We start from the raw sequence: 25,976 nt of genomic DNA on the forward strand, positions 1-25,976 counted from the left end.
AAACAAGACAGGCACATGTGCACTCACTTGCATATATTCACGGGTGTGCACATGTGCATGGAGACGATCCAAAACTGAGCAGAACGGCACATTATACACTGAGCAACTCAAGGGGAAAACAAGAACAAAATAAAACAAGACAAGCACATGTGCACTTGCTTGCACATATTTGCGCATGTGTGCACATACATGGAGATGATTCAGAACTGAGCACAAAGGCACATTATACACTGAAAGAGTAACAGAGGGAAAGGGAGACAGTGGAGAGAGAATCAAAACAAAGCGTGCTCAGGATGAGCAGAAAGCCAGTTACGCAGGACAAAAAGTTATAATGAATAAGGAGTGCAGCCATGCTGGTGCAACAGATAAACAGCAAGGAGGCCCGAGGTAGGTTAACACCTCTGTCCTCATCTCTATCCTGCCCATCACATCTCTATCCTGCAATGGAGGAGTTAATGCACATTTGAGCCACCATAGCTTGTTTTGTTTCCTCTCTACAATGCAATCTTGTAAGAAAATTCAGAATTTCCATTTGCAAATATAGAGCTTTGAGATGTTCAGTTTAGGCCAATGGTCAAGTTGTTCATGGCTTCAAATCAAAACTTCTATCTGAAGACAAAGCCTTGGAGCCACTGGAATTCAAAGCAAAGAACTTGGAAAGTCACAAAGATCCTTCAGGGCTAGTCAAGTGTCTCTCTGTTCCACACATTGTTTCTATACAGTTCACTTCCAAAATGCCGGGGTGTGTTTTGTGATGGATATTGTCGAGAGTCAAGTCCAAGTGAAGTTCTAACATAATTGAGACCTCAATCTACCTAAAGCTAAACATACAGCCTTTGATGATAACTTTGAATTGCAGGGTATGTGCCTGACTAACAATTCAGATCTGAATAAAAAATTCCATGTTCTAGCTAAATGCATGTTCTTGTCATGATAATTTGTACATACATGTAGCTCACCTTGGGAAATGTATACCTGTGGCAGAGCCGCCATTGCAGCGTGGTGATTCTGTTTATCTTGTTGGGTTAAGCCGAAGTTTGCAAGTGACATCAAGAAAGTCCATGGTTACAAACCCAGCTGCTGCCCTGAATGTTGGTTATTCTGCTTCTCCAAGATATAGGGCAATGAATATGGAGGTTATTGAACTTGACACAGGTTATTTTGGAAGCCAAATGCATCTAATAATTTATGTGTAACTTATTTTCTTTACGTGTATATATGCATGTGACTTCACAGAGTACTTTCGCATGTATGATACAAAATGACTGGACCTGTAATGTATGAAGGTATCAATAATTTGTTGATTCTTACTAAATTGACGAGCCCTAAAGCGAAAAGCTATCATTGTTAAATATCACTATGTTCAAGATAAAGTTAAATGCAGAAATTACTGGCCTTGGGTTATCAATTAGCTATGCATGATGTTTTGAATGCAGATTTTGGTCATGAATTTTCCGGAGTCCTTGCTGATGAATATGGCAGAATCAAAGCTATATGGGGAAGCTTCTCAACACAGGTGGGCGTATAACCTTTTTTTGTGATTTTGTGGGAGAGATGAATATGGCAGAATCAAAGCTATATGGGGAAGCTCTTTTGGTTACAAGTTGCATTTAGAAAAGTATTCAACCTTCAGGTTACAGATGTGACTCCTGCAAAGTGGCTTGAATTGTTTGCCATTTGAGATCTATTCTCCTGGTCTTTTTCTTCTCCCTGTTATTTGCTTTCTGTCTCATAAACTACATCCAGTGCCTTCTTAGTCTCGTACACACTTTGTTTTTCTTAAGACAGTTTGTCCTCTTGCCCGCACCCCCCCACCCGCCCGCGAACACGTGAAAATGTATAGCTTGTCACAGACAAATCTCTGTTTTTTCACACTCCTAACAAGAGTTGTTTTTCCTAGTTTTCTTGACAGGCCAGCGTGAGAGCCCTCTTCCAAACCTCTTGTGCTCTATGCTATTGCTACAGTATCACTAGGTCTTCTTGATCGCCTGACATCTTGATTGGGCTAGTTAATCTATAACAAAGCCTACTGCCAGACTTTGAAGGCTCGTTTTCAATCTCCTCCAAAGGTCTTTCAACTAGAGCTAGGTGATACCTTGTGTGCAGCAATGGTCTCATATAATTAATTCACGAAATGCTTGGTTGCTAGGAACACCAAGCTTTCCTCTAATCTCCTTAGTAGGTTGGCTTTGCAGGGAGACATCATAATGTCAAAGTGGTTTGAACATTTGCATATCTTGACATGAGGCTTCACCAGTCTCTTAGGCAAGCTAGAACAGGTGTACATTTCATTAGAATATGCTTCAACAGCATGTGTGGGTTGCCCTGCGAGTTGATGTGTTTGTTTACCTGGGAGTCACCTTTACTACAATGGCAAAAGAGGTTCACCATGGTGTAGGTGGCCAAGAATCAGCTCACATGAGGATATGCTGGTTTGGGCAGGTTTGAGTGACTGTGCCACAAGGTGCATTTTCAGGAGCCTCGCAGATGGAGGTGGCTATTTGATACACTAGTCATGATCTATGGTGCACGAGTTTGGACTTCTTACTTATGGACACAGATTGAGAGACCATAGGTCATTATGCTCCTATGGATGATTCACAATAAGCCATCACTACCACATGAGATAATCAGGTTAGGTTGTATACCCCGCATGATGATAGAAGCTCTCTATCAAACCATCAGCTTTATCCACAGAGTGCAGTCCATGCATCGAGATAGACTACCTAGGAGAGCATTTGAGGCTTCTCAATAGCAGCTCAAATAGGATGTTAGATGTCATGGTATGCATAGGTCACGCTTTGGGATATAGGTTATGGGATTGACATGGACCGCCTCTCCCCCTTCCAGTACAACCTTGACTCCCCCTTCCATATATCTCTCTTGTAGAAAGGAACCTAGTCATGCTACTATATTTCTACCAGCTACACATACACCACTAATGGATCTCACCTCAACAATCCCTCCCTATGTACACTATTGAGGGCCTTCAACATTTTGGAGGACAAGAGTAGATAACTTCATTGTGAGACTTGGAGATTTGGATGTATACATGCCGCATGAGATGTGGGTTGCCATTGGACAACTTAGGGTCTCATCCCATCATCTTGAGATTGAGACAAGGAGAGCACCTCATATGCCCCATGCAGAGTAGATTTGTAGACTATCAGATGGAGATAAAGAGTGAGGGGCACTATGTATGTAGATGCAGTGTACAATAGAGTTTGTGGCAGATATCCCATGCTTTTGAGGGATGACTTTTCTCTCAAATGAGTCATGGAGTCCCTAGATCAGTGTCCATTAGGCCATTTCTTCATTCAGATCCAGAGAATCCGTACATCACTATTACAAGATGGCATGACACATAGGGGAGGCAAGCAGTCACTACTTACTGACTTCTTCCACACAGTGACGGCACATATAGTATGAACATAGAGGGGGTGAGAGTCTAGAGAGCTGAGGAGATCAAAGCACCAAGCTGACCACAGATATCAGGGTACTAGACATAGATGCTACACTAGAGAGAGATGAGGGAGATCCACTGACACCGCGACCTATACCCGGCAAAGATGGGAGATCAAACTGGATACTACCACTATACCATCTTCTTAGGGATGTATGACATACTCTACCCCCAGATTCCCATTGGATGGACTTAGTGATTATTGTACCCCAGATCTAGGTACACAGTGGATCCATAGATTCCCCTCACTACCTCTCTATTGTACTCACATTACCCTTTATTGAATACCTTTCTAATTTCTTTTGGCACTGTATATCACCATCACAGATTACATCTTATGATCACAGATCATATCTTAGTATGTTACACCTTGATACTTAGTGATGAGCATCATTCTACATGGTTATCTCATAGACCAATTCTGGCCTTAGTAGACGTTGGCATATCTTTCTTTCTTCCTTTTCTTTCTTGCTTCTTCATTTGTGCTCATAGTTTTACTCGCCTACATAGGTGTTTGATTGTAATAGATGTTTTGTGTATACATGCTGTTGGTATTTGAGACTTTATGTACTTGAGTAATTGTTAAAATCTCAAGGCTTACCACCAAATTAAAACTATTCTCAATAGACTAGGTCTACAAAATAGTGACTGGATGTCTCATGCAATTTGTTCTGTCATATGACTTTGGGCTTTGTTGAAATGTATGTCTTTCGGTATGACAGGTCAAGTATGGTGGCAGCAGTTCAGAAGATCATCACTTTGTTTGTGGAATTCCCATCTATGCAATATGTGAGGTTGTTGATAAAATTGTTAATGGTACTAGAGGGCCCCCTCTGCTTATAAATGGGATCAAAAGGAACATGCCAACTGTGCGGATACTTGAAGCAGAGCTGTACCCTACACTTCTTTCAAAGGCTCGCAGCTTCGGTCTAAGTGACAATTGGATCCTTGTAGGCTTCTTTACTTTTCCTACTTCCATCTTGAGCATTATTATTTTCAGTTCACATTCCAGGTCTTTATGTCAATGTGCTATGTATGAAATATCATTGTTTTTATTTGTATTGGTTAATTGCATTCGTTTACGATTATGCACCCTATAAAATAGGGCTTAGTAGTGTTTAACATGGGAGCAGCATAAGGGTGACTTTGAATGCATGCAATATTTGAGTGATTGTTAGTTGACCACATGGCACTGCACAAGGGAGGTGAGATAGAGAGATGCAATAATACATGCAAAAGAAGCAAATTCAGCAGTAGAAGAATGTGTCCTATGAGAGAGAGAGAGAGAGAGAGAGAGAGAGAGAGTAAACGGGGCTTCCTCAACACAAAGGCACACAAAGGACAAAGTTCTAAGAGTTTCTTGGCTCTAATGGGTGCCCAAATGTAACGGCCACTACTTAAATGGTACTCAAGTACAAGGGAGGCTAGGACACAAGTGGAGATTCTTTAGAATTCCCTACTTCTAACATCCTGTTGTAGCTTCACGATAGTCACCTATGAAACGAAAGACAATTTCACTTGCACTTGTTAGATGTTCCTGCTTCTAATGAATTTTGTAGCTTTACAATAGTGAGGTATGATATGAGTTCACATCATGCAGTCGTTTTGCAAAAGGTGACAGACAACAGCAAAGTTTGTGATGGGCTGCCTGCATTGCATCTCTGAAGCACTAGTTCCTGTTAGCTGAAGTAAGCACTCTGACCTGCAAAGGACACGTTGACCAAAGTATCCATTCTATTCCTCCTACAAACTAATGGGATGCAAAAACTGTCAAAGTTTATTAAATCTTTAGATCTTGCCAAGGCAGTCCAACCATCAAATGTGCCAATTGACAATCCATGTAGCATCCTGCTTCAACCTCTGTGGTGCCAAACCTGAGGGGTAGTTATGGATAATTTGAGGAATGGAAATTTGGGGGGGGGGGGAGGGGGGGAGGAGAAAAGAAATTAGAATGGAAAAGTTCGCAATAACAATGAAGTTGCTTGAAAATATGGAAACCGAATTGAAAATGTGTATGAAAATGGAAACACAAGTGACAAACATTTAGAGTTTTAGGGGGTTCGGAGTAACTATGCTCCATGCTCTCAGCTAAGATGACCATGTGCATAGTGAAGTAACACAAGATCGTGCCACTCATTTGAGCACCCTTGCTAATGAGTCACCACATCTCTATGCTTCTAGATCGTGTGCATTGTTGGGGATGACTCATGTGTACGCTGACAAAGGAGTATCGGCGATTCGCGATAGGACACTCCGGCACTTTTTACTCTCTTTACGAGAGGTTTTTTCCCCCAGACTTATTATCATTTATTTTATGTGCTTATGTTACACAGCTGGGGGACTTATTGTATTTACCCCTGTCAAGTGTGAATGCACATTAACATGTTTAAGGGTTGTACTTTGTACTTGCATTGTACTCTTTGGAATTTGCATTGGGAGTCATGTCTTCACTCTCTCACTCTCTTCACTATCACCTGTGTACTCTTAGCTAAGCTTCGAACCTTCCTCTCTCACATTTGGTATCAGAGCTGAGGTTCAACTTGGCTTCAGTTCCTCCTTGTGAGATCGACTTGAGCTCAAGCCACCAGCCTGGCATCATCCACCGCCACATGTGCCAGATCTGTTCACTGGTTGCAGCACTAGCTGCCCTAGTCCAGTCCTGCGCCCGTTCGCTTTGCCTGTCAGCCACCGCCACCTGTCCCTGTCTTGCCAGCTGCTCTTCTGCAGCCCGGGTGCAGCCTGCCTGGTCGCCTAGTTCCTTGTGCCTGGATTGCCGCCAGCTTGCAGCACTGCCACAAGTCTGCCCCTAAGAAGTGCCTGCAGCGCCACCAAATAGTCCTCCCTTTGCTTGGTCCGCTTGCTAGTGCCGCCTGCTCCTACTCCTGCTCTGCCATCAGTGCCAGGCCCCCCATTGTCTCCACCTGCAGCTCACCACTGCGTCAACATCATAGGCTCGTAGAGGTAAAAGAGACATTTTTTAAATTCAAAATTTGAATTTCAGAGAGGGGCTTGGACATAGTTACTGCAGAAATTTCTTGAGATTCAGGCCAGAAATTCGGAGTTTTTTAGTTCAGTGCAAATATTGGCACATGTGCTTCAGGTTCAATCTGAAATAGCTGTAATTGTGCATTTTGGACAACAAATATTTGGGGCTTTTGAATTTTTTTGTGCTGCTGAGCACTGTTTGTGCATTGAACAATAGGTACATTGGACAGTTTTGACAAAGTGTGACATATTTTGTTAATTACAGCGTGGTGCATGCTGTAATTCTTGGAAATTTTCAGATTTCCAGGTTGTTCCAGCTGTAGTTCTTGCCCTTGTGCTCTTTGGAACGGTGACATTTACCATGGGCAATCAAGGACAAAGTGATGTATTCACATATGTTTCCAAGGAGGGTAGTTTGGATGGCAACAACTATTCTCTAAGGTCTTGCATGATGAAGAATGTGTTGGTCACAAAAAATCTTTGGGATTATATTAGTGGTGAAAAGTTCGTCTTGCAGTTGTGGCTCTTGCAACATCTCCTACAGGAGGAGATGGTCAAAGGCCTACTCAAGCTCAGCCACTTCCCTAGAGATCACTAACAGAAAAGGCTTGGGACGCACAAGATGCTCAAGCATTGTCACGGATTGCATTGGCAATTCAGCGGTCTATAATCCCACACATATGGTTTGTAACTTCTTCATGAGAAGCATGCCTTACATTTGAGCATATGTTTGTTGGAAAAATTGAGACACGCATCTCTTTCTTGAAGAAAGAACTTGAGAATGTGAAGATGGATGAAGGTGATTCCATGTAGGATCATCTTATCAAAATTCAAGGCTTGCGTGAGTAGTCAATGAATGTAGATGAGTATTATTCGGAGGCACAGTTAATCTCTACTGCTCTGAATTCTTTGTCGCCTCTTATTTGGCCTCTCATATGGCCCTAAATCTTACCATGAGAATTTCTTTGTAGTCACTTATTTTTCTTCAATTGGTTAGTTTACTCCTCGAAGAAGAGCAAATAAGAAAAAATAGTGGAGGCGATGTAATAGCATGTGAACAGGATTTTATGGCGAGGTAGAAGGGCAAGGGCAGCCAGTCACAGAGTAGCGAGAAATAGGGGGCATGCAAGCCAAGAAGCGTAAGTGCCACTATTGTAAGAAGCTAGGTCATTATATCATGGAATATAAGCAGCGCATTGTCAAGGAGACGAAGAAAGAGTCAGGGATGTTTGTTTTTGATGTACCTTCTATTGCTACAGAGTCCATATCTTTGGTTGTAGACCATGACTAGTGTTATTACACTTGTAGTTATGACTTTTCTTAGGTTGATAGAGTATTTACGTCTACTAAAAATTCTAGCACTTGGTTCTTTGAGAGTGGTGCTTCTAGGCACATTACATCCTGCATGCATTTTTTTTCCTTTGTTATTGCAGCTCATGTTGGCAAGTCTGTGTAGTGTGCCAACAATGCATCTTACCTTGTTAGAGCTATTGGGGAGATTGCCTTGACAATCATTGATGGCCCTACTCTTTGTTTACAGGATGCATTATGTGTGGCAGTCATAAAGAATAATTTGTTGTCCATTTCTTCTTTAGCAAAGTGTGGTATGTAGGTCACATTTGATGATGACAAATGTATGGTCAAGGATAAAAAAATCTCGACTTTGGTTTTGATTAGCACATTATATCATGGACTATATGAGTTGGACGTCTACTCAATTGATCAGTCAGTCTATTCAGCATCTACTCTTATTCTTGCTATGTTACTAGTATAGTTATGGCATGCTCGCATATAGTATATTAACTATGGAAGTTTGATGCTTATGCAACATACGTAGATGCTAGCTGGCTTCTCTCTCTTGGAGAGACATCCTGACCATATTTGTGCGGGATGTATTTTGGGGAAAATGCATTGATTCTCGTTTTATCGTGATGTTGCTTTTAAGCCAACTGCCAGATTACAAATTGTGCATTCAGATGTATATGGACCTATATAGACAAAGTCATTGGGTGGATATTATTATTTCATCACTTTCATTGAGGATTTTAATCATTTTTATTAGGTCTACTCATTGGTGAAAAAGACTCTCCATTCGGACCGTGGGGGGGAATACATGATTTTCTTGCTAAATAAAATTTTTGAAGCAAAAAGGCATTGTCCATCCGTATACTACTACATATACTCCACAGCAAATTGGGGTTGCAAAAAGCAAGAATCGGTCACTCATGGAGATAGCCAAATGTATGCTGAGAGCTAAGAGTTTTCCAAATGGTTTTTGCCATTTGGATGAAACCATGTTATGTGTGCTTGCTATGTTTTGAACAAGTACAGTACGGAGGCATTAAAAAATGTTGTGTTTTGAGGCTTGGAACAGTGGGAAACCTTCAATTGGCCATTTTCTTACTTTTGGGTGTCTTACATATGCTCATATTCCTAAAGTACTAAGAAAGAAGTAGGACAACAAGGCTGTTAAATGCATTTTTGTAGGGTACAACAATGAGAGCAAAGGATATAGACTATGATTTTGTTTCCAAGAAAGTATTTGTCAGTAGGGATGTGGTTTTTGATGAAAAATCAGAATTATCACTTGCTGGTTTTGATACATATCAGGCTGCAAATGATGTGTTTGAAGGGCTATTGTCCATTTCTTTTGGTAATTGAGCTGGAGCTTCAGTAAATGAACACAATGTTCAGCCAACTGCTCCATTTAGTAATGCAGAAATTCAGTCTATGGCTGATCTGAATATTTAGCAAGATGCTGAATTTGAGATTCAGCAAGAGCTTGTATATGATCAGGAAGCTATGCACATGCCTAAATAATACTTGTAAACTATGAAAGATAGTCATTTGAATGCTCCTATTGCTGGTCATACTAGAAGACTAAATGTTTTGTTATGGTAGCACGTACACTTGATGACGAAGAGCCTAAATGTAGCCTAAATGTTTTGAGGATGCACAACAAAGTGTGCATGGGATGGCAACAATGCAAGATGAATTTGATTCTATCATAAAGAATCAAACATGGGATTTAGTGACATTGCCTGTTGGAAAGAAAGCCATTGGTATAAAGTAGGTGTATAAGTTGAAAAGAAATGCAGATGGATCCATTGATAAGTATAAAGCCAAGCGTGTGGCCAAAGGCAACACACAAAAGAAAGGCATTGACTATGAGAAGACATTTGCTCCTATCCTGTATGACTACCATTCGATCTATAGTTGCTTTGGTTTCCCATCATGGTTGGACTCTGCACCCTAGCTTGATATGAAGACTGCATTTTTACATGGGGAACTTCAAGAAGGAGCGTATGTACAGCAGCCCATTGGTTTTGTAATTGAGGGATCTAAACACTAGGTATGTCAGTTGAAAACGGCTTGGTATGGATTAAAGCAAGCTCCGCGAGCATGGTATGCAAAAATTAATGCCTTTTTACTTGGCCAAGGGTTCATTAACAACTCATCAGAGTCTACTCTTTATATATGCAAAGAGGAGGGATCCTTGTTGGTCATATGTCTTTATCATGTAGATGATCTTGTGCTCACAGGGACACATGCTGATTAGATTTCAGCATTCAAGAAAAAATTGTAGCAAACTTTTGAAATGTCAGATTTGGGGCCTTTGCATTACTATTTGGGCATTCAATTCATTCATGAGGATAGAGAAATTGGATTATCACAGTCCAGATATATTGCTAGACTCCTTGAGAAGGTTGGCTTGTAGGATTGTAAGCAAGTTAGTAAACCAATAGAGATTGTACTCAAGCTGTCATTGCATGATAACATTGATTTATTTGATATCCATACATATGCTCTAGTAGTAAGATGTCTCATTTATTTATGTAACACAAGCAGTGTATCCCGAAACGACATGTCGGTAGGTCCAAAATGGACCTGCTGCTTTGGATTGGGACAGAAATGGGAGACCGCCGTTTCGGCGGTTCTGTGGCCTGTTTCGGGTGGTTATCGAGCACCGAAACTCATTTTCCTTCCGGACTTCGGACTTGTGCCCGCGGCACACCAGTAGCTCTCGCCTTCTCCTTCTCGGACGTGCAGCTCCCGCCTCCTCTTTCTCTTTCTCTTTCTCTTACCCTTCTTCTTCCTCTTCCTCTTTCTCTAAGCTCTTCTTCTTCTCCTTCTCCTTTAGACTTCTCCTTATTCTTATTCTTTCTTTTTCTCCTTTTTCTTCTTCTCCTTTCTTCTTTCTCCTCCTCCTCCTCCTTCTTCTTCTTTTTCTGCTTTCTTCTTCTCCTTCTTCTTCTTCTTCTCGAATCTCCTCCTCCTTTAATCCATTACCTAGGTCATGACTCCTAAAGGCTAATCATATCATGGCACCGGACCCATATTGGAGGCATGTCACTCCAATCAAGGGATATGAGGGCTCCGGCGGATCAAAGAAGTGGTAGTGCAACTATTGTGGATTGGAGAAATCGGGGAGTGTAACGCGTGTGAAAGACCACTGGGCTTGCGTTCCCAACAAAGATATCGAGCCTTGTGCAAATGTGACGACAGAAGTAATAGTAAGTCTCCATCATTGGCACCGAAAGAGTATGGGCATTGAGCTAGAATAGGATGAATCAACACCACATTGGGCTAATGAAGCACAAGTGGGGCAAAGAGAGGCTAGTGGACCTAGTGGCGCTAGCCAAATTAGAGGTACCAGTGATCTATAAAAAAAGGAGTGCATCCATATCCGTATTGGATCCAAGTGCAAAAGAGACCCCGTTGCCATCTTCTAGTGGTGGTGGGCAAAAGGGCTCCTTGCATGGTACAAGTGTCGATGCAAGGCTTCAGAGACAGATAATTGTGGAGGCAACTGGGGAACTCATACACTTATTTATTCGGTGTGCTATCCCTTTCAATGTTGCCACTATTCATCAATGGAAGAAGATACTCATGGGTGGGAAGGTCCATCCGCAGATGCATTATGCACACGGGAGCTTTGAAAGGAGAAAGCATCCATAGAGGCTCAATTGGAGCCCTTGAAAGAGACATGGGTGAAATATGGATGCACAATATTATGCGATGGATGGTCAGATATGCGTCCAAGGAATGTTTAGAATATTTTGGTGTCTTCTTGTAAAGGCACCATGTTCATTAAGGCCATCGATGCATCTGCCTCAGGTCTTACCATCACAGGAGCTTTCATTTGGGAGCACATGTGACAGGTCATCATGGACATAGGAATTTAAAATGTGGTGCAGGTGGTGACAAATAATGGAAGTAATTGTGTGTCTATGGGACGTATGCTTGAGGAGGAGTTTCCTAGCATAGTATGGACTCCATGTGCATCCCATTGCCTTGACTTGCTTATTGAAGATGTTGGGCAAATATCTTGGGTGGATGACATTTTCAAGATGGCAACAAGCATGATAAGATTTATGAAGAAGAGGCCATCTGTCACAAGCATGTTTCGAGCCAATAGCACACTTGAGCTATGGAAGCCCTCCACCACTAGATTTGCTTATATGTTTATTGTATTGAAGAGGTTGATACGTGTCAGTCCAAATTTGATACGGACCATTACATGCCAGGAATGGCTCACATGGAGTGAGGGAGAGTCTCCAAAGGCTCTTGCTTTTAGGCTCAATATATTAAATGAGAGTTGTTGGGTTGAGGTAGAGGCATTGATGAAAAGTCTCACTCCTATTTACATTGTATTGTGCATCATTGATATGGAGGGGAGTACTTTGGGGCTTCTATATGAGTATATGGATAAAATTGGTGAGGCCTTGCTTCGCAACAGCTTTTTGTTCCAAGTCAAGTAAGTTTTTGTTTAGCTTTTACACATGTCATTATTGGTATTAACGACTCCTTGATGATTGATCATTATTCTAACTTCTAAGTTTTTAACTTACTTTATCTATAGGGTTGATGAGATTCGTGCAGTGTGGAATGCATGATGGGATTGGTTCCATAAACCAATCCATGCTGTCGCGCATATCTTGCATCCCCTATGATATATCTTTGTCTTGTTCACCTTTATAGGGGAATGTTGACAAGATTGATATAGAGTAGTTGCGTGACATTTTGCAGATACCACAGGAGCAGGATATCTACTCCATGCACTATGGCGAGCTATCAGCACCGGTACATGAGACTCGTGTACAGAGGAGGTTTAGAGTGAGGGCAACACGTGGTCATGCATCACAGGCAGAGTTAGAGTCAGAGTCTGAGAATGGGGTTGAGGCTGCTTCATCAACTTCTGGATCACGGTCCTCAGAGTCAGACAAGGAGATGGTACATAGATCCTCAGAGTCCGGATGAGTCATGAGTCATGACTCGTGATACAGAGGAGTCAATTTAGCAGTGCAAGGTCCAGACTAGAGTTGCCAGTTGTTCATTGATATTGATACTTATAGTGGCTAGCCTCACTGGACTTTGGAGCTTTGATAGATTATCCACATAACATAGTTACTATCATTGTATCTTGATCCCACTTATTATGCATCTTGATTCTTGTTCCATTGTTCTTGATGTCAGTGTTCACTGCTCTTTAAATCATAGATTATTCATGAGTCATAAATTCTAATTTATTTTGTTGCCTTAAGTTTTGAAAATTGAGTCTTAATTGTGTTAAGCTGTCTTAAGTTTCAAGTTTCAACCATTGAGTCCTCAGTGTTGACTCCTCAATCTTTACTTGTGATTCGTGACTCGTGACTCGTGAAATGTGTAATGAATCATGATCTCAATTATATGACATAAAGATTCAAAGTTTTGTATGAAATTTGGATACATATTGTTGTAGGCATTGATATATTTGCATATCCACATATTACTGTATTTTTTTAGTGTACAATCCGAAACGTTGTTTCCTCGTTTCCAAAATTTGGCCGAAACTCCAAAACTCTGATTTTTCCCGTTTTCGTTTCGCCCGTTTCCGAAGCTTCCCCGTACTATGAACACAAGGCGAGATATTTAGTTTGCAGTTTTAGCCTTGAGCAGATCTATACATACCCAGACATGTCACGTTGGCAAGCTATTAAATGTGTTTTTCATTACTTGCAGGGTACTAGGACTCTTGGACTGCTTATGCCAAGGGGGGACCACTGCAACTACATGTAGTGATTTAGATTGGGTTGGTAATTTTGACTCACCTCACTCTAGGAGTGGAAATTGTTTCTTTCTTGGCTCATTGTGCATCTCTTGGCATAGCAAGAAACAATCCATTGTTACCACATCGTCTTGTGAAGCTGAATACAAGGTAGCTTTCACTACCATAGTTGAATATGTATGAGTAAGACGCTTATTGGTTGATCTTGATGTATTTGTCATGGAGCCTACTCCTTTGTTTACTAACCGTCAGAGTACCATTGTAGTGGCACGAAACCTACTTTTTCATGCATGCAAGAAACACATAAAGATCCACTATCACTTTGTTAGAGAGAGACTACATGTAGGAGATATCAGCCTTATCTACTGTCCTACCACGAGTAATGTGGCAGCCATCTTTACCAAAGCTATTTCTCGTGACAAATTTGAAGCATTTCACAATGTTTTAAATTCGATCTCCTTTGGTGGATGATGCTTGTATGCTGATCACTTTGCACTCATGGGGGATTGTTGGGTATGACTCACATCTATGGTTATAGAGGAGTGTTGGTGATCCGCGGTAGGATACTAAGGTACTTTCTACTCTCCTTATGAGAGGTTTTTCCCCCAAATTTATGATCTTTTATTTTATGTGCGTATGTTACATAGTTTGGGCACATTAACAAGTGTAAGGTTTAAGGGTTGTACTTTGTACTTGCACTATACTTTTTGGAATTTGCATTGGGAGTCGTGTCTTCACTCTCTCACTCTCTTCACTGTCAACTGTGTAGTTGGAATTTCCTACTTCATATGACTTATAGCACAAGGGGGCCATGTAGTGGGAGCTGGCTAGCCTAGATACAATAAGTTGCTCCGGCCTGTATTAAGCATTGCCCATAGAAGTGCATTTCATGATGGGCCTTTGTTGGCAATCAGTTAGCAAGGCTTCCACTTACTGTATGAAACAGAGATGCATGATATGATCTTCATCATCATGGTTGGATCATGCATTGCAGCATGCTTGGAGGCCTTGCCAAGAAGCACGGTATTTGAATTTGTGGTGTCATGATCAGAGGTTTGGGAGATAATTAGGAGCCTAATAGGATTGCACATCTGGAGGGCACACTGCTAGATGATATTCAGCAGTGAGAGACTTTTGGTGTACTCTATTTTGGCAGAGCTTGGGTTGTCCATAGTCCACTCACCCATCGAGCATTTGGAGCAGCTACAAGGTGACTCTTGGCACTGATAGCAGCTTAAGCAGCAATTCATTTGCTATGTGGTGGCTGTGGCCTGTTTTCCATGTTACAGCTGGGCAGCCCCACGTGGCGCTATATTCCCTCTTCTTGGCTTCTATCCACCATCCCTCACCAAAACTACCTCAAGATGCTTGTATATATGAGTGATTTTGGCGTTACAGGAAGCTCCAGATAGATTGTTAAGCACATGTACTTCTTTGTAGAATTCTTCCTAGTAATATAATTCGCCATACCTTTTTTGTCTTTACAGACAGCTCGAGATAGTAGTATTGTGGGTTTTTGGCTTTATAGACAGCTCCAAATAGATTATTAACAGCTGTGAATGGTGATTGAGCAAGAAAACACTGCATGTGGAGAGCATGAGGGACTGGGGGCAGCATGTTTCAGGTGGGCCAAGTATTGTGGCAACCCCAACATTGTGGGCAACAGTAGCTAGGACTCCAAATGTGCATAGACCATAGTTGCCTCTGTACGATGTACGGTACTGTCCGTACAGTATGTATCTGTACGAATTCGTACGATATTCTGGGCCTATTTGGGTCACCTTGCCTGCGCATCCTGCGTCATCCGTTTTCTATGCCCCTGCCGGGGGGGTTTGGGAAGCCTTGGATACCTTATCCCACCCCCTTTTCCAGCCATGCACTCCAAAAACGCCGCCGCCCCCACCCCCCCCCACACACACACACACCCCCACCCACCCCAAAGGCCTCGTTGGATTCCTTCCAGCTGGCAGCCCTTTCTTTCACCATTGACTCCTCTTTGACTGTTTCAACTTTGACTCTTCTCTCATCTACAAAATGTCCTCTCCTCCATGATTCCACACCAATTTAGCAAGCACTTACCATTCTCATCTTCCTCTCTTGGATCTTGATTCTTCAATGGACTTGTGATTTGTCATTCTCGAATCTCATCTCCCATCCCCTCTTTCCCGCACCCTATCGAAGCATTTGCCATTCTCAAATCTCATCTCCCATCCCCTCTAATCCCGCACCCTATCAAAGCATTTGCCATTCTCATCTCCCATCCCCTCTCTCTCACTCTTGCTCTTTCAAATCCTTGGACCTCTGGAGTCTCCCTCCCTTTCAACTTTCAAGACTCAAGTTTCAAGAGTTGAGACTCGAGCATCTCTCTCTCTCTCTCTTTTTTTTTTTTTCGTAAAAGGTAATTGTATTAATTACGAAAAAATACAAGATTACTTGATTACAAGATAGTTGATGACACTAAGCCATCAGGTGAAGAAGTTCTCTCGCTCTCTCTCTCTCTCTTTCTGATTACAAGAGGCACGAGGGCCCTAGGCCAACCTGTGGAAAATCCCGTAGTAATGCACTAAAAAAGTTACACCAATCATGGCAATGACCCAGAGGCAATTGCCATATGCCAAGGAAGCAAATCCTCCCGAGGGAGCAAGTCAGCGTGTCGGATGAGATCTAGCTGCCAATGCAAGAGGCCTTTAAGCCTGGCAATATGGCGCGGTACATTAGAGGCCGAATCAAAGAGAAAAGCATTGTGCGTGGTCCAAATGTGCCAGCATCCCCAGTATCTGAAAAAGTGAAATAATATCTTCATATGCAACTGTGGCGGTGTGGGATACTTCGGGCGCACAAAAACCCAGTCGAAAGGAGTTAGTGAGGACCCCACCACAGTGGGCCAAATGTGCGACAAGAGTGACCAGATATTCTTGGCGAGCGGGCAAGAAAGAAAATGATGTCGAGCCGATTCCGCCGTTGTGGTACAGAAGAAGCAATTGCCATTTGAGATGCGACGCTTGGCAAGGGCCGAGGCAAGAGGAAGACCACCAATCATTACCCGCCAAAGAAAGACCTTGCATTTGAAAGGTGCCTTATTCAGCCAGCCCTCCATCAGCGTGTCTGCCACCATGTCACCGATTTCCGCAGTCCCCAAACAGTATTAGCTTTGTCACCCAGCCATTGGTAATCCTGAATGAGAAGATGATACACCTGATTAGTAGAGGCCTTTTCCAGACTCAACCGGCCTGCAAGGTCCCAGTCCTGCCAAGGGCGATCCACAGCCAGGGCAGGAAAGGGTTGCCTACCCTGAAGCTCCGCCGAAAGCTTTCCCCATAAATCACGGTATCCGCGCGGGATCTTGAAAAGTCGCCTAGCAGTCCGAAACGATACGAGGACATTGCGCGTGGCAAGGCTAGCATCCGCAACCGACGTCACACCTAAACGGGCCATGCGGTTAAATCTCAGTTTGAGCTGATGTTTATCTTCCCATGAAAGTAGTCTCGATACTGCCAACAATTCTAGCTGAAAGGAGTTAGTCTGCAAGCGGTCCCCTACCGGGTGCCAACGGGCCTTTTGGAGCACCACTTTCCAAGAGCCGACCAAGTGCAGTAACAAAGCGGAAGACGGACTAGAAAAACGGGAGTCAGCATTAAGGACATGCCACCAGGAGGCCCGAAGCCTCGCAAAAGGTATTAATTACGAAAAAAGTACAAGATTACTTGATTACAAGATACATGACGACAATCTAAGTCATCATGTGAAGAGGTTCTAAGTACTACAAGTTACAACGTCATGGCAAAGGTACAGAGGAAATTGCCATATGCCAGGGACGTAAGTCCTCCCTAGAGAGCAAATCAGAGTGCCGGAGAAGATCCAACTGCCAATACAAGAGGCCCTTAAGCCTCGCAATATGCCGCTGAATATTATAGGCGGAGTCAAAAAGAAAAGCATTCCGAATGGTCCAGTTATGCCAGCAGCCCCAATATCGAAGAAAATGAAACACGAGCTTCATATGTGGCTGTGCAGGAGCGGGGTATTTGGGCTGCCCGAAAACCCAATCAAAGGGGCGCAGGGTGAAACCAACCACTCCTTGCCAAACAGCCGACAAAAATAACCAGACTTTCTTTGCGATGGGGCAAGAAATAAATCGGTGGCGGGCGGATTCCACAGTAGTGGTGCAAAAGAAACAGTGGCCATTGGAGATTCGTCGCTTGGAAAGAGCCGAAGCAAGCGGAAGACCACCAATCATCATTCTCCAAAGAAAGACTTTACATTTGAAGGGTGTCTTGTTCAACCAGCCCACCATCACAGTTTCCCTCCACCATGACCGGTTACGTAATCCCCATAAAGCATTCGCTTTGGTGGCGAACCATTGACGATCTTTAATCAGAATATGATATACTTGGTTAGCAGAAGCTTTGCTTAAAGTCAGCCGGCCTTGTAGGTCCCAATCCTGCCAGGGATGATCCGAAGCAAGGGCAGGAAAGGGTTGTCTGCTCTAGAGCACCCTCAAAAGCTGTTCCCATAAAGGCCGGTATCCACGAGGGATCCTGAAAAGCCTCCTAGCTGTACGAAAAGATATAAGCACATTGCGACTGGCAAGGGTGGCATCCGCAACTGAAGACAAACCCAAACGGGCCATCCGGTTGAATCGGGGTCTGAGGTCCTGTTTACCTTTCCATGCAAGTAAACGCGAGACTGCCAGCAACTCCAATCGAAAAGAGTTAGTAGCTAAGCGATCCTCTGCTGGATGCCACTGAGCCTTCTGGAGGACCTTTTTCCAGGAACACACCAAATGAGTAAGCAGCGACGAAGAAGAACTGGAGAACTGCGAATCAGCATTAAGAACATGCCACCAAGAACTCCGGATTTGGGTATTGCCATGTAGAAGCCCATGTCCCTCAAGGAAATAATGGGCTATATCAACCCATGGATGATGATCCGAGCACATGGCGCGGAAAAGCGACCAACGGAGTGCCTGCATGTGAGTTTGGGCATCTAAAATAGCTCCGCCACCCATGCGTTTGGGGGTGCATGCATGCGACCAAGAGATCCAGGAAATACCTGCATGCAATGAGTCTTTCTTCCATAGCATGAAATGAATAGACTGAGTAAGAGCATTGAGAGTCGTAGTAGTCCAGGGCAACAATGGCAAAAAATACGTGAGCATTGGCAACATAATAGTTTGGGCCACTTTGAGGCGAACATGGAAAGGCCATGCTTGAGATTTCCAATACATAAACTTAGCCACCATTTTCTGAGAAATCCACTGCAGAAGCTGCTTTGGGGGAACATCAACACCCAAAGGGTACCCAAGGTGCCTGACAATGGAGCCACGAGGAACAACCAGACCCTGCCAGTCCAAGGACTGCAAATCCGACTCCGTGCAGCTGAGAATGGCTGATTTGAGGGCATTGATACGAAGGCCGGACACCTGACCAAAGAGGCTCCAAACATCCAATGCTCTTCGAAGGTTATCCCTGTCCGCACGCAAAATCATAAAAGTATCATCTGCCAGGGATTGGCTAATGAAGTGTTGTCCTGTAGGAAGCGACAGTCCTGCCAACTGAGAAGAGGCTGCCATATGAGATAACATCGAAAGAACTGGATGTGTTGCAAGGGCAAAAAATAGAGGGCTCAAAGGGCACCCTTGTCTGACAGAGCGGGCAAGGACAAATGGCTCAGTAACACCTCCGTTCAGCATGACCCGCGAAGATGCTGCAGCGCTAATGGTGTATATTAGACGAGACATCCGCGGACCAAAGCCCATAGCAGACATAAGTTCAGCAACGAAAGACCAGTCCAGATAGTCAAAAGCCTTTTCCAGGTCGAGTTGAATCAGTACGACCTCCTGATTGGAATGCCTGGCATAATCAATTGCCAGTTGAGCATTCAAGACATTGTGTAGGATATTTCGGCCCTTGATGAAACCATACTGGAGAGGGTGCACATGGCCGGGAGATGCTTATGGAGCCGATTCACCATTACTTTGGAAAATATTTTGTACATTGAACCCATCAAAGAAATTGGGCGCCACTGTGTCAACTTAGATGGCGAAGGAGCTTTTGGAAGCAGTTTAACAAGGCCTTCTTTCCATGAGGAAGGCATGATCCCCGTTTCCCACACCTGCTGAAACAAAGCCTGCAAAGGTTTCACCAGTTGGGTAGCAAAAGCTTCAAAGAACTCATTACTGAGACCATCCCAACCCGGGCTTTTATCCTTAGGCAAGTGTAACAAGACGTCCATAACCTCTGCCTCACAAATATCGGACTCCATAGTAGCTTGCATGTCCTGCGGAAGCTGATTGCGGACCAGGTCATAAAAAGCCGAACGGGCCTGAGTAATTTGGGCCGAAGGTGGAGAAGTGGAACCGAGAAGGTCACGGAAATAATTCCTGCACATATGCACAATAGTCTGCGGATCCAGGATAAGGTGGCCTTCTGCATCCTCGAGTCTGGTCATATTTTCTCGAGCAGGAGAGGCATGGAGAGCTCGAAAGAACTTATGGGTCTGACATGCACTATCTTGCAAAGTTTCCACCAGCAGAGAACGAACCAAAGCCAGCAGATCCTCTGCTGCCTTGCGACGCTGCCGACAAAGAGAGGCATGATAAATCCCATACTGCCGAGCGACCCGTTGCACATTAGAGAGCAATCTTTCAAAAGACGCAGTGCCCTGCGAAGAGAAGTCCAAGCCGAATCTGTCAATCAATTGCTGCATATAGCCCTGAAAGAGTGCATGTTTCAGGTAAGATGAGTTGAAGCGCAAAGGGAGTCAGTCCAGAAATCGCTTGAAAGGTGCAATGGGTCGTGCAAGCAGCTCAAGCTGCAGAGGGAAATGGTCTGACAAGGCATATTGCTGCAACACTTTGATGTCGAGCATCTCGGGAAGAAAATCATCATTCTGCATGATATATATACGATCCAATCGCGACCATGTTGTTTCATACTGGGCAGAATGGAAAGTAAACCCTGTAGAAGACGGGTGTAGCCAGGACCAGAGATCTTGCTTAAGAACAGCAAGAGCCAACTCATGCCATATACGACTTTCCGGCGCGTCCATTACCGAATGCTCCGATGTGGACTGGGAAGAATCCACACACATATTGAAATCCCCCATGAAGAAGCCCCGTCTGCCAAGTGACAAGGAGGTCTGCAAAGTCTGTCAAAGCTCCCGACGAGATAACGAATCATTCGGAGCATAGAGGCCAAGTAACCATAAGATTTTCCCTTCGAATAAAATTTCAATCACCAAGAAGCGGCCATGAACATCATTTTTAATAAGCATAGGCTGATATTTGTCATGTACAATCATGAGCACTCCCGAATAATGCATGGCCTGTGTCCCTGCATAGAACAGTCGAAAGCCATTGCAATCCACCACTTTTCCGGCTTCACCGTGACTCTTGTGCTCAACAGCGCACAGAACATCCCACTGATTTTCATGCAATATAGTCCACATGGCATGTTGCTTGTGGCGAGAACAAATTCCTCGCACATTCCACGTGGCTATTTTCATGTGTAGTTAAAACCAAATCAGGTACGAGGCACAACTTGCCTCGATTTGACTTTATCGGCAAGAATGTCCAGGACTCCCTCGTCCAAGAAATCCGCCAACACAGCAAAAGAGTTCTGAGGACCAGATTTGGAAGTAGACGGCATATCTGCTGGCTTGGGGTTGGAACGGGGATACCGACGGTCCCACGGGGTAATGACGTTACCTCTGGTATCAAATGCCAGCTTAGCAGGGGGACCCTTTGGACGATCCGAATACATTTTTCTGGCGGGCTGATGACGGGGGGCAGAGGAAACCATAGCAGGAGCAGAGCGCTCGGAAGACAACATTTCCTTCCTGCGCATATATGTACGCATGGAATCTTGTGAGGTAGTAGGCACAGTATTTTCCATGCCAGCAACAACCCTGTTGCCTTTTTGTGCACGTACTTCCACCCAATCAGTGGCGCGGGAATCCAGACCCGAAACCTGTTGTTTACCTTTGGCCAGAACTTGGGGCTGGTGGATAGCATCGAGCGACGGGGCATCACACACCATATCTTCCATGGGCGGCGCAGCATGGCCAACATCGGAGGTATGTTGCTGTTCCGGGCATTCAGCCATAAAATGCCCCAACTGTCCACAGGAAAAGCAATGCCCTGCAAAATTGCCCCATTTCAATCGAAAGTGCAACGGATGCATGCCCGAGCAGTTGAGGCGCAACCAAGCAGGCCTTTTTCTTGCAGTGTCCCATAGCATACACAAGCGGTTGCGATTCACTGCCCGGAGACTGGGAGGGACCAGAACAGTGCCCACCGCGGCCATAGCATCCTTCAACAGTGGCCAATAAACAGCCGGGCAATTTTCCACTTCTACCCACACAGGGCATTCACATTGCAGCAGACGCTGAAAATCTGCCATTGGGCGCCATGGAACCACATGAACCAACCGGCAGTTCAAAAAATAAAGCACGGTGCGTCTCTGATTTCAACAGAACCTCAAAAAACCCTCGGGAGCCAACAAAAATCTCTTCAACACATTCCCCTTGTAGTAGACTGTGCAGCCACTGGCGAATACGGGAAAGCAGCGGGATTCGACCAGTGAAGAAGAGTATCACAGCGCGATCATAAAATACCGAAAAGGAGCATAGGACAGTTTTTGGGTCCACGGTGGCGTCCAGAACATCATCAGGTGCTGAGTCAGAAAAGGCTTCCTGATTATGTTGAACATAATCGCCAAGCAACGTGTTGGCAAATTCCAGCAAATGCTCCCAGTCAACATCCTGAGAGTCCACAGGATCGGAAGCAACCTGAGCATAGGAACGATCCGGAGGAACACCTATCTCTTCCGAAGTATGCTTGGTACGTTTACCCGCAGGCTGAATGTCGGGACCAGGGGGCATCTCTTCGTTGCACGGAACCATGTCCTCAAGTTCCTCGGCATCAGAATCCGGGCCAAGTGCTGCCACTGTTTGGTCTATGAAATCCAGATCCAAACCAGCCATCGTGTGACGATTTGATCTTGAAGGAGGACTACAAGTCTCTCTTTTTTTTTTCGTAAAAGGTAATTGTATTAATTACGAAGAAAGTACAAGATTACATGATTACACGAGTACAAGAGGCACGAGGGCCATAGGCCAACGTGCGGGAAATCCCCGGACTAGGGTACTAAAAAGTTACACCAATCATGGCAAGGACCCAGAGGCAATTGCCAAATGCCAGGAATACAAATCCTCCCGAGGGAGCAAGTCAGAGTGCCTGATGAGATCTAGCTGCCAATGCAAGAGCCCTTTAAGCCTTGCAATATGTCGCGGTACATTAGAAGCCGAATCAAAGAGAAAAGCATTTCGGGTGGTCCAAATGTGCCAGCATCCCCAGTATCTGAAAAAATGGAATAAGATCTTCATATGTAACGGTGGTGGTGTGGGATACTTCGGGCGCACAAAAACCCAATCGAAGGGAGTCAGTGAAGACCCCACCACCGCGTGCCAGATTCGTGACAAGAGTGACCAGATATTCTTGGCGAGCGGGCAAGAAAGAAAACGATGTCGGGCCGATTCCGCCGAAGTGGTGCAGAAGAAGCAAGTGCCATTCGAGATTCGACGCTTGGAAAGGGCCGAGGCAAGAGGAAGACCACCAATCATTACCCGCCACAGAAAGACCTTGCATTTGAAAGGTGTCTTGTTCTGCCATCCCTCCATCAGCGTTGCCTGCCACCATGACAGTGATTTCCGCAGGCCCCAAACAGCATTAACTTTCACGCCCAACCATTGGTGATCTTTAATGAGAAGATGATACACCTGATTAGTAGAGGCATTTTCCAGACTCAACCGGCCTGCAAGGTCCCAGTGCTGCCAAGGGCGATCCATAGCCAGGGCAGGAAAGGGTTGCCTACCCTGAAGTTCCGAGGAAAGCTTCCCCCACAAATCACGGTATCCGCGCGGGATCCTGAAAAGTCTCCTAGCAGTCCGAAATGATGCAAGGACATTGCGAGTGGCAAGGGTAGCATCCGCAATCGAAGTCACACCCAAACGGGCCATGCGGTTAAATCTTGGTCTGAGCTGATGTTTATCTTCCCATGAAAGTAATGTGGATACCGCCAACAATTCCAGCTGAAAAGAATTTGTCTGCACGCGGTCCCCTACAGGATGCCAACGGGCCTTTTGGAGCACCACTTTCCAAGGGCCGACCAAATGCACTAACAAAGAGGAAGAGGGACTGGAGAAACGAGCGTCAGCATTAAGGACATGCCACCATGAGGCTCGAAGCTGTGTGTTACCCTGGCGGAGGCCGCTGTCCTCAAGAAAATAACGGGCTATGATGGTCCACGGGTGATGATCCACACACATGGCACGAAACAGAGACCAACGAAGAGCCAGCATATGAGTTTCTGCATCCAAAATAGCTCCACCACCCATGCGCTTAGGGGTACATGCATGTGACCATGAAATCCAGGAAATGCTTGCCTGCAGTGAATCTTTCTTCCATAGCATGAAACGAATGGGATGAGTAAGAGCCTTCAAAGTACTGGGCGTCCATGGCAGTAATGGCAGGAAATACGTCAGCATTGGTAGCATAATTGTCTGAGCCACCTTGAGGCGGACATGGAACGGCTAGGCTTGCGACTTCCAATACATAAACTTCACGGCCAATTTGTGTGAAATCCACTCCAGCAGGGCCTTTGGCCGTACATCCACCCCCAATGGGTATCCAAGATACCTGACAATCGCGCCACGAGAAACCACCTGGCCCTGCCAGCCTAATGACTCTAAATCAGGCTCCGTGCAACTGAGAATGGCTGACTTGAAGGCATTGATGCGAAGACCAGAAGCTTGACCAAAGAGCGTCCAAACATCTAATGCCTTGCGAATGTTATCCCTGTCCGCCTGCAAAATCATAAAGGAGTCATCAGCCAAGGATTGGCTAATGAAGTGCTGCCCCAAAGGAAGAGATAACCCTGCCAGCTGGGCAGAAGCCGCCATGGAGGATAACATTGAAAGGACCGGGTGAGTCGCCAAGGCAAAGAAGAGAGGACTCAAAGGGCAGCCTTGTCTGAGCGAGCGTGCAAGGAGAAATGGCTCTGTGACCCCACCATTAAGCATAACTCTTGAAGAAGCCTCAGTACTAATGGTGTAGATCAATCGGGACATGCGGATCCCAAAGCCCATAGCAGACATAAGCTCTGCAAGGAAAGACCAGTCCACACAGTCAAACGCCTTTTCCAGGTCCAGTTGAATCAAGACCACTTGCTGATTGGAGTGCCTCGCATAATCAATAGCCATTTGCACATTCAAGATATTGTGCAAAATGTTGCGTCCCTTAATGAAACCATATTGGAGGGGGTGCACAAGAGCCGGAAGGTGCTTGTGAAGCCGATTTGCCAGCAGTTTGGAAAAGATTTTATACATCACGCCCATCAACGAAATTGGTCTCCAGTGTTGCAGCTTTGACGGCGAAGGGACCTTGGGGATCAGTTTGATGAGGCCTTCTTTCCATGAAGAAGGCATGACCCCTGTTTCCCAAACCTGCTGGAACATGACCACCAAAGGCTTTACCAACTGCGTGGCTGAGTGCTCAAAAAATTCATTAGTGAGACCATCCGAACCAGGACTTTTATCCTTAGGCAGGTGCAACAACACATCCATAACCTCCTCTTCGCAAATATCCGCCTCCAAAGAGGCTTGCATATCAAGCGGAACCTGCTGGTGGACCAGCTGATAGAAGACCGAGCGGGCATGCGTAACCTGGCTAGACGGCAAGGATGAAGAACCAAAAAGATCCATAAAATAATTTCTGCACATATTGATAATGGTCTGCGGATCAGTGACCATGCGACCTTCCGAGTCTTGAAGTCGAGTCATATTTTCGCGAGCCGGAGAAGCATGCAAGGCGCGAAAGAACTTATGAGACTGGCAGGCATTATCTTGCAATGTGTCAGTCAAGTTATGCAGCTTGGCCTGCTGATAAGATTTCAAGCTAAAGACTTGAATAAGATGGGCCAAACGCCGCTCCAGTGACAGCAGAAAATCATCATCTGGGGAATCCAGGAGCAAGGAACGGACCAAGGCCAATAAGTCCTCTGCTGCAAGTCGACGGCGGCGACAAAGAGAGGCAGTGTGAATCCCATACTGCCGAGCAACCCGCTGCACATTAGAGAGCAGGCGTGCAAACGAAGCCAAGCCCTCAGAGGCGAAGTGGAAAATTGTCCAGCGGTATATTGGCCATTGTTGAAAGACGCGATGGCGGTTGTGGGCACAGTGCTGGTTCCCCCCAGCCTCAGGGCTATGAACCGAAACCGTCTATGCATGTTATGGGATATGGCCAGGAAAAGGCCTGCGTGGCTTCGCCTCAATTGCGCTGGCATGCATCCTTTGCATTTTCGCCTGAAATGGGGCAATTTTGCCGGACACTGCTTTTCATGTGGTAAATTAGGGCATTTTGTAGCTGAATGCCCGGAACGGCAACTGTCTTCTGAGGAGGCGCAGGTTGTGCAGCCCAAGGAT

At 44.8% G+C, this 25,976-nt stretch overlaps 1 protein-coding gene across 1 annotated transcript in view; it reads left to right on the plus strand.

Moving 5' to 3' along the window:
• The window catches only part of DEG7 (DegP protease 7), a 322,546-nt gene that overhangs the window by 224,994 nt on the left and 71,576 nt on the right, over positions 1–25,976 (plus strand). The window contains exons 18-20 of the mRNA XM_087666495.1: positions 985–1,155; positions 1,437–1,516; positions 4,186–4,413. Of these exons, the coding sequence (XP_087522621.1) occupies positions 985–1,155; positions 1,437–1,516; positions 4,186–4,413 (479 nt within the window). The remainder of the gene's footprint in view (positions 1–984; positions 1,156–1,436; positions 1,517–4,185; positions 4,414–25,976) is intronic.

Source organism: Lygodium microphyllum, chromosome 25 (assembly GCF_053477565.2).
Source record: "Lygodium microphyllum isolate KBCC chromosome 25, Lygodium_microphyllum_v1.1.10, whole genome shotgun sequence".
Classification (NCBI taxonomy): Eukaryota; Viridiplantae; Streptophyta; class Polypodiopsida; order Schizaeales; family Lygodiaceae; genus Lygodium; species Lygodium microphyllum.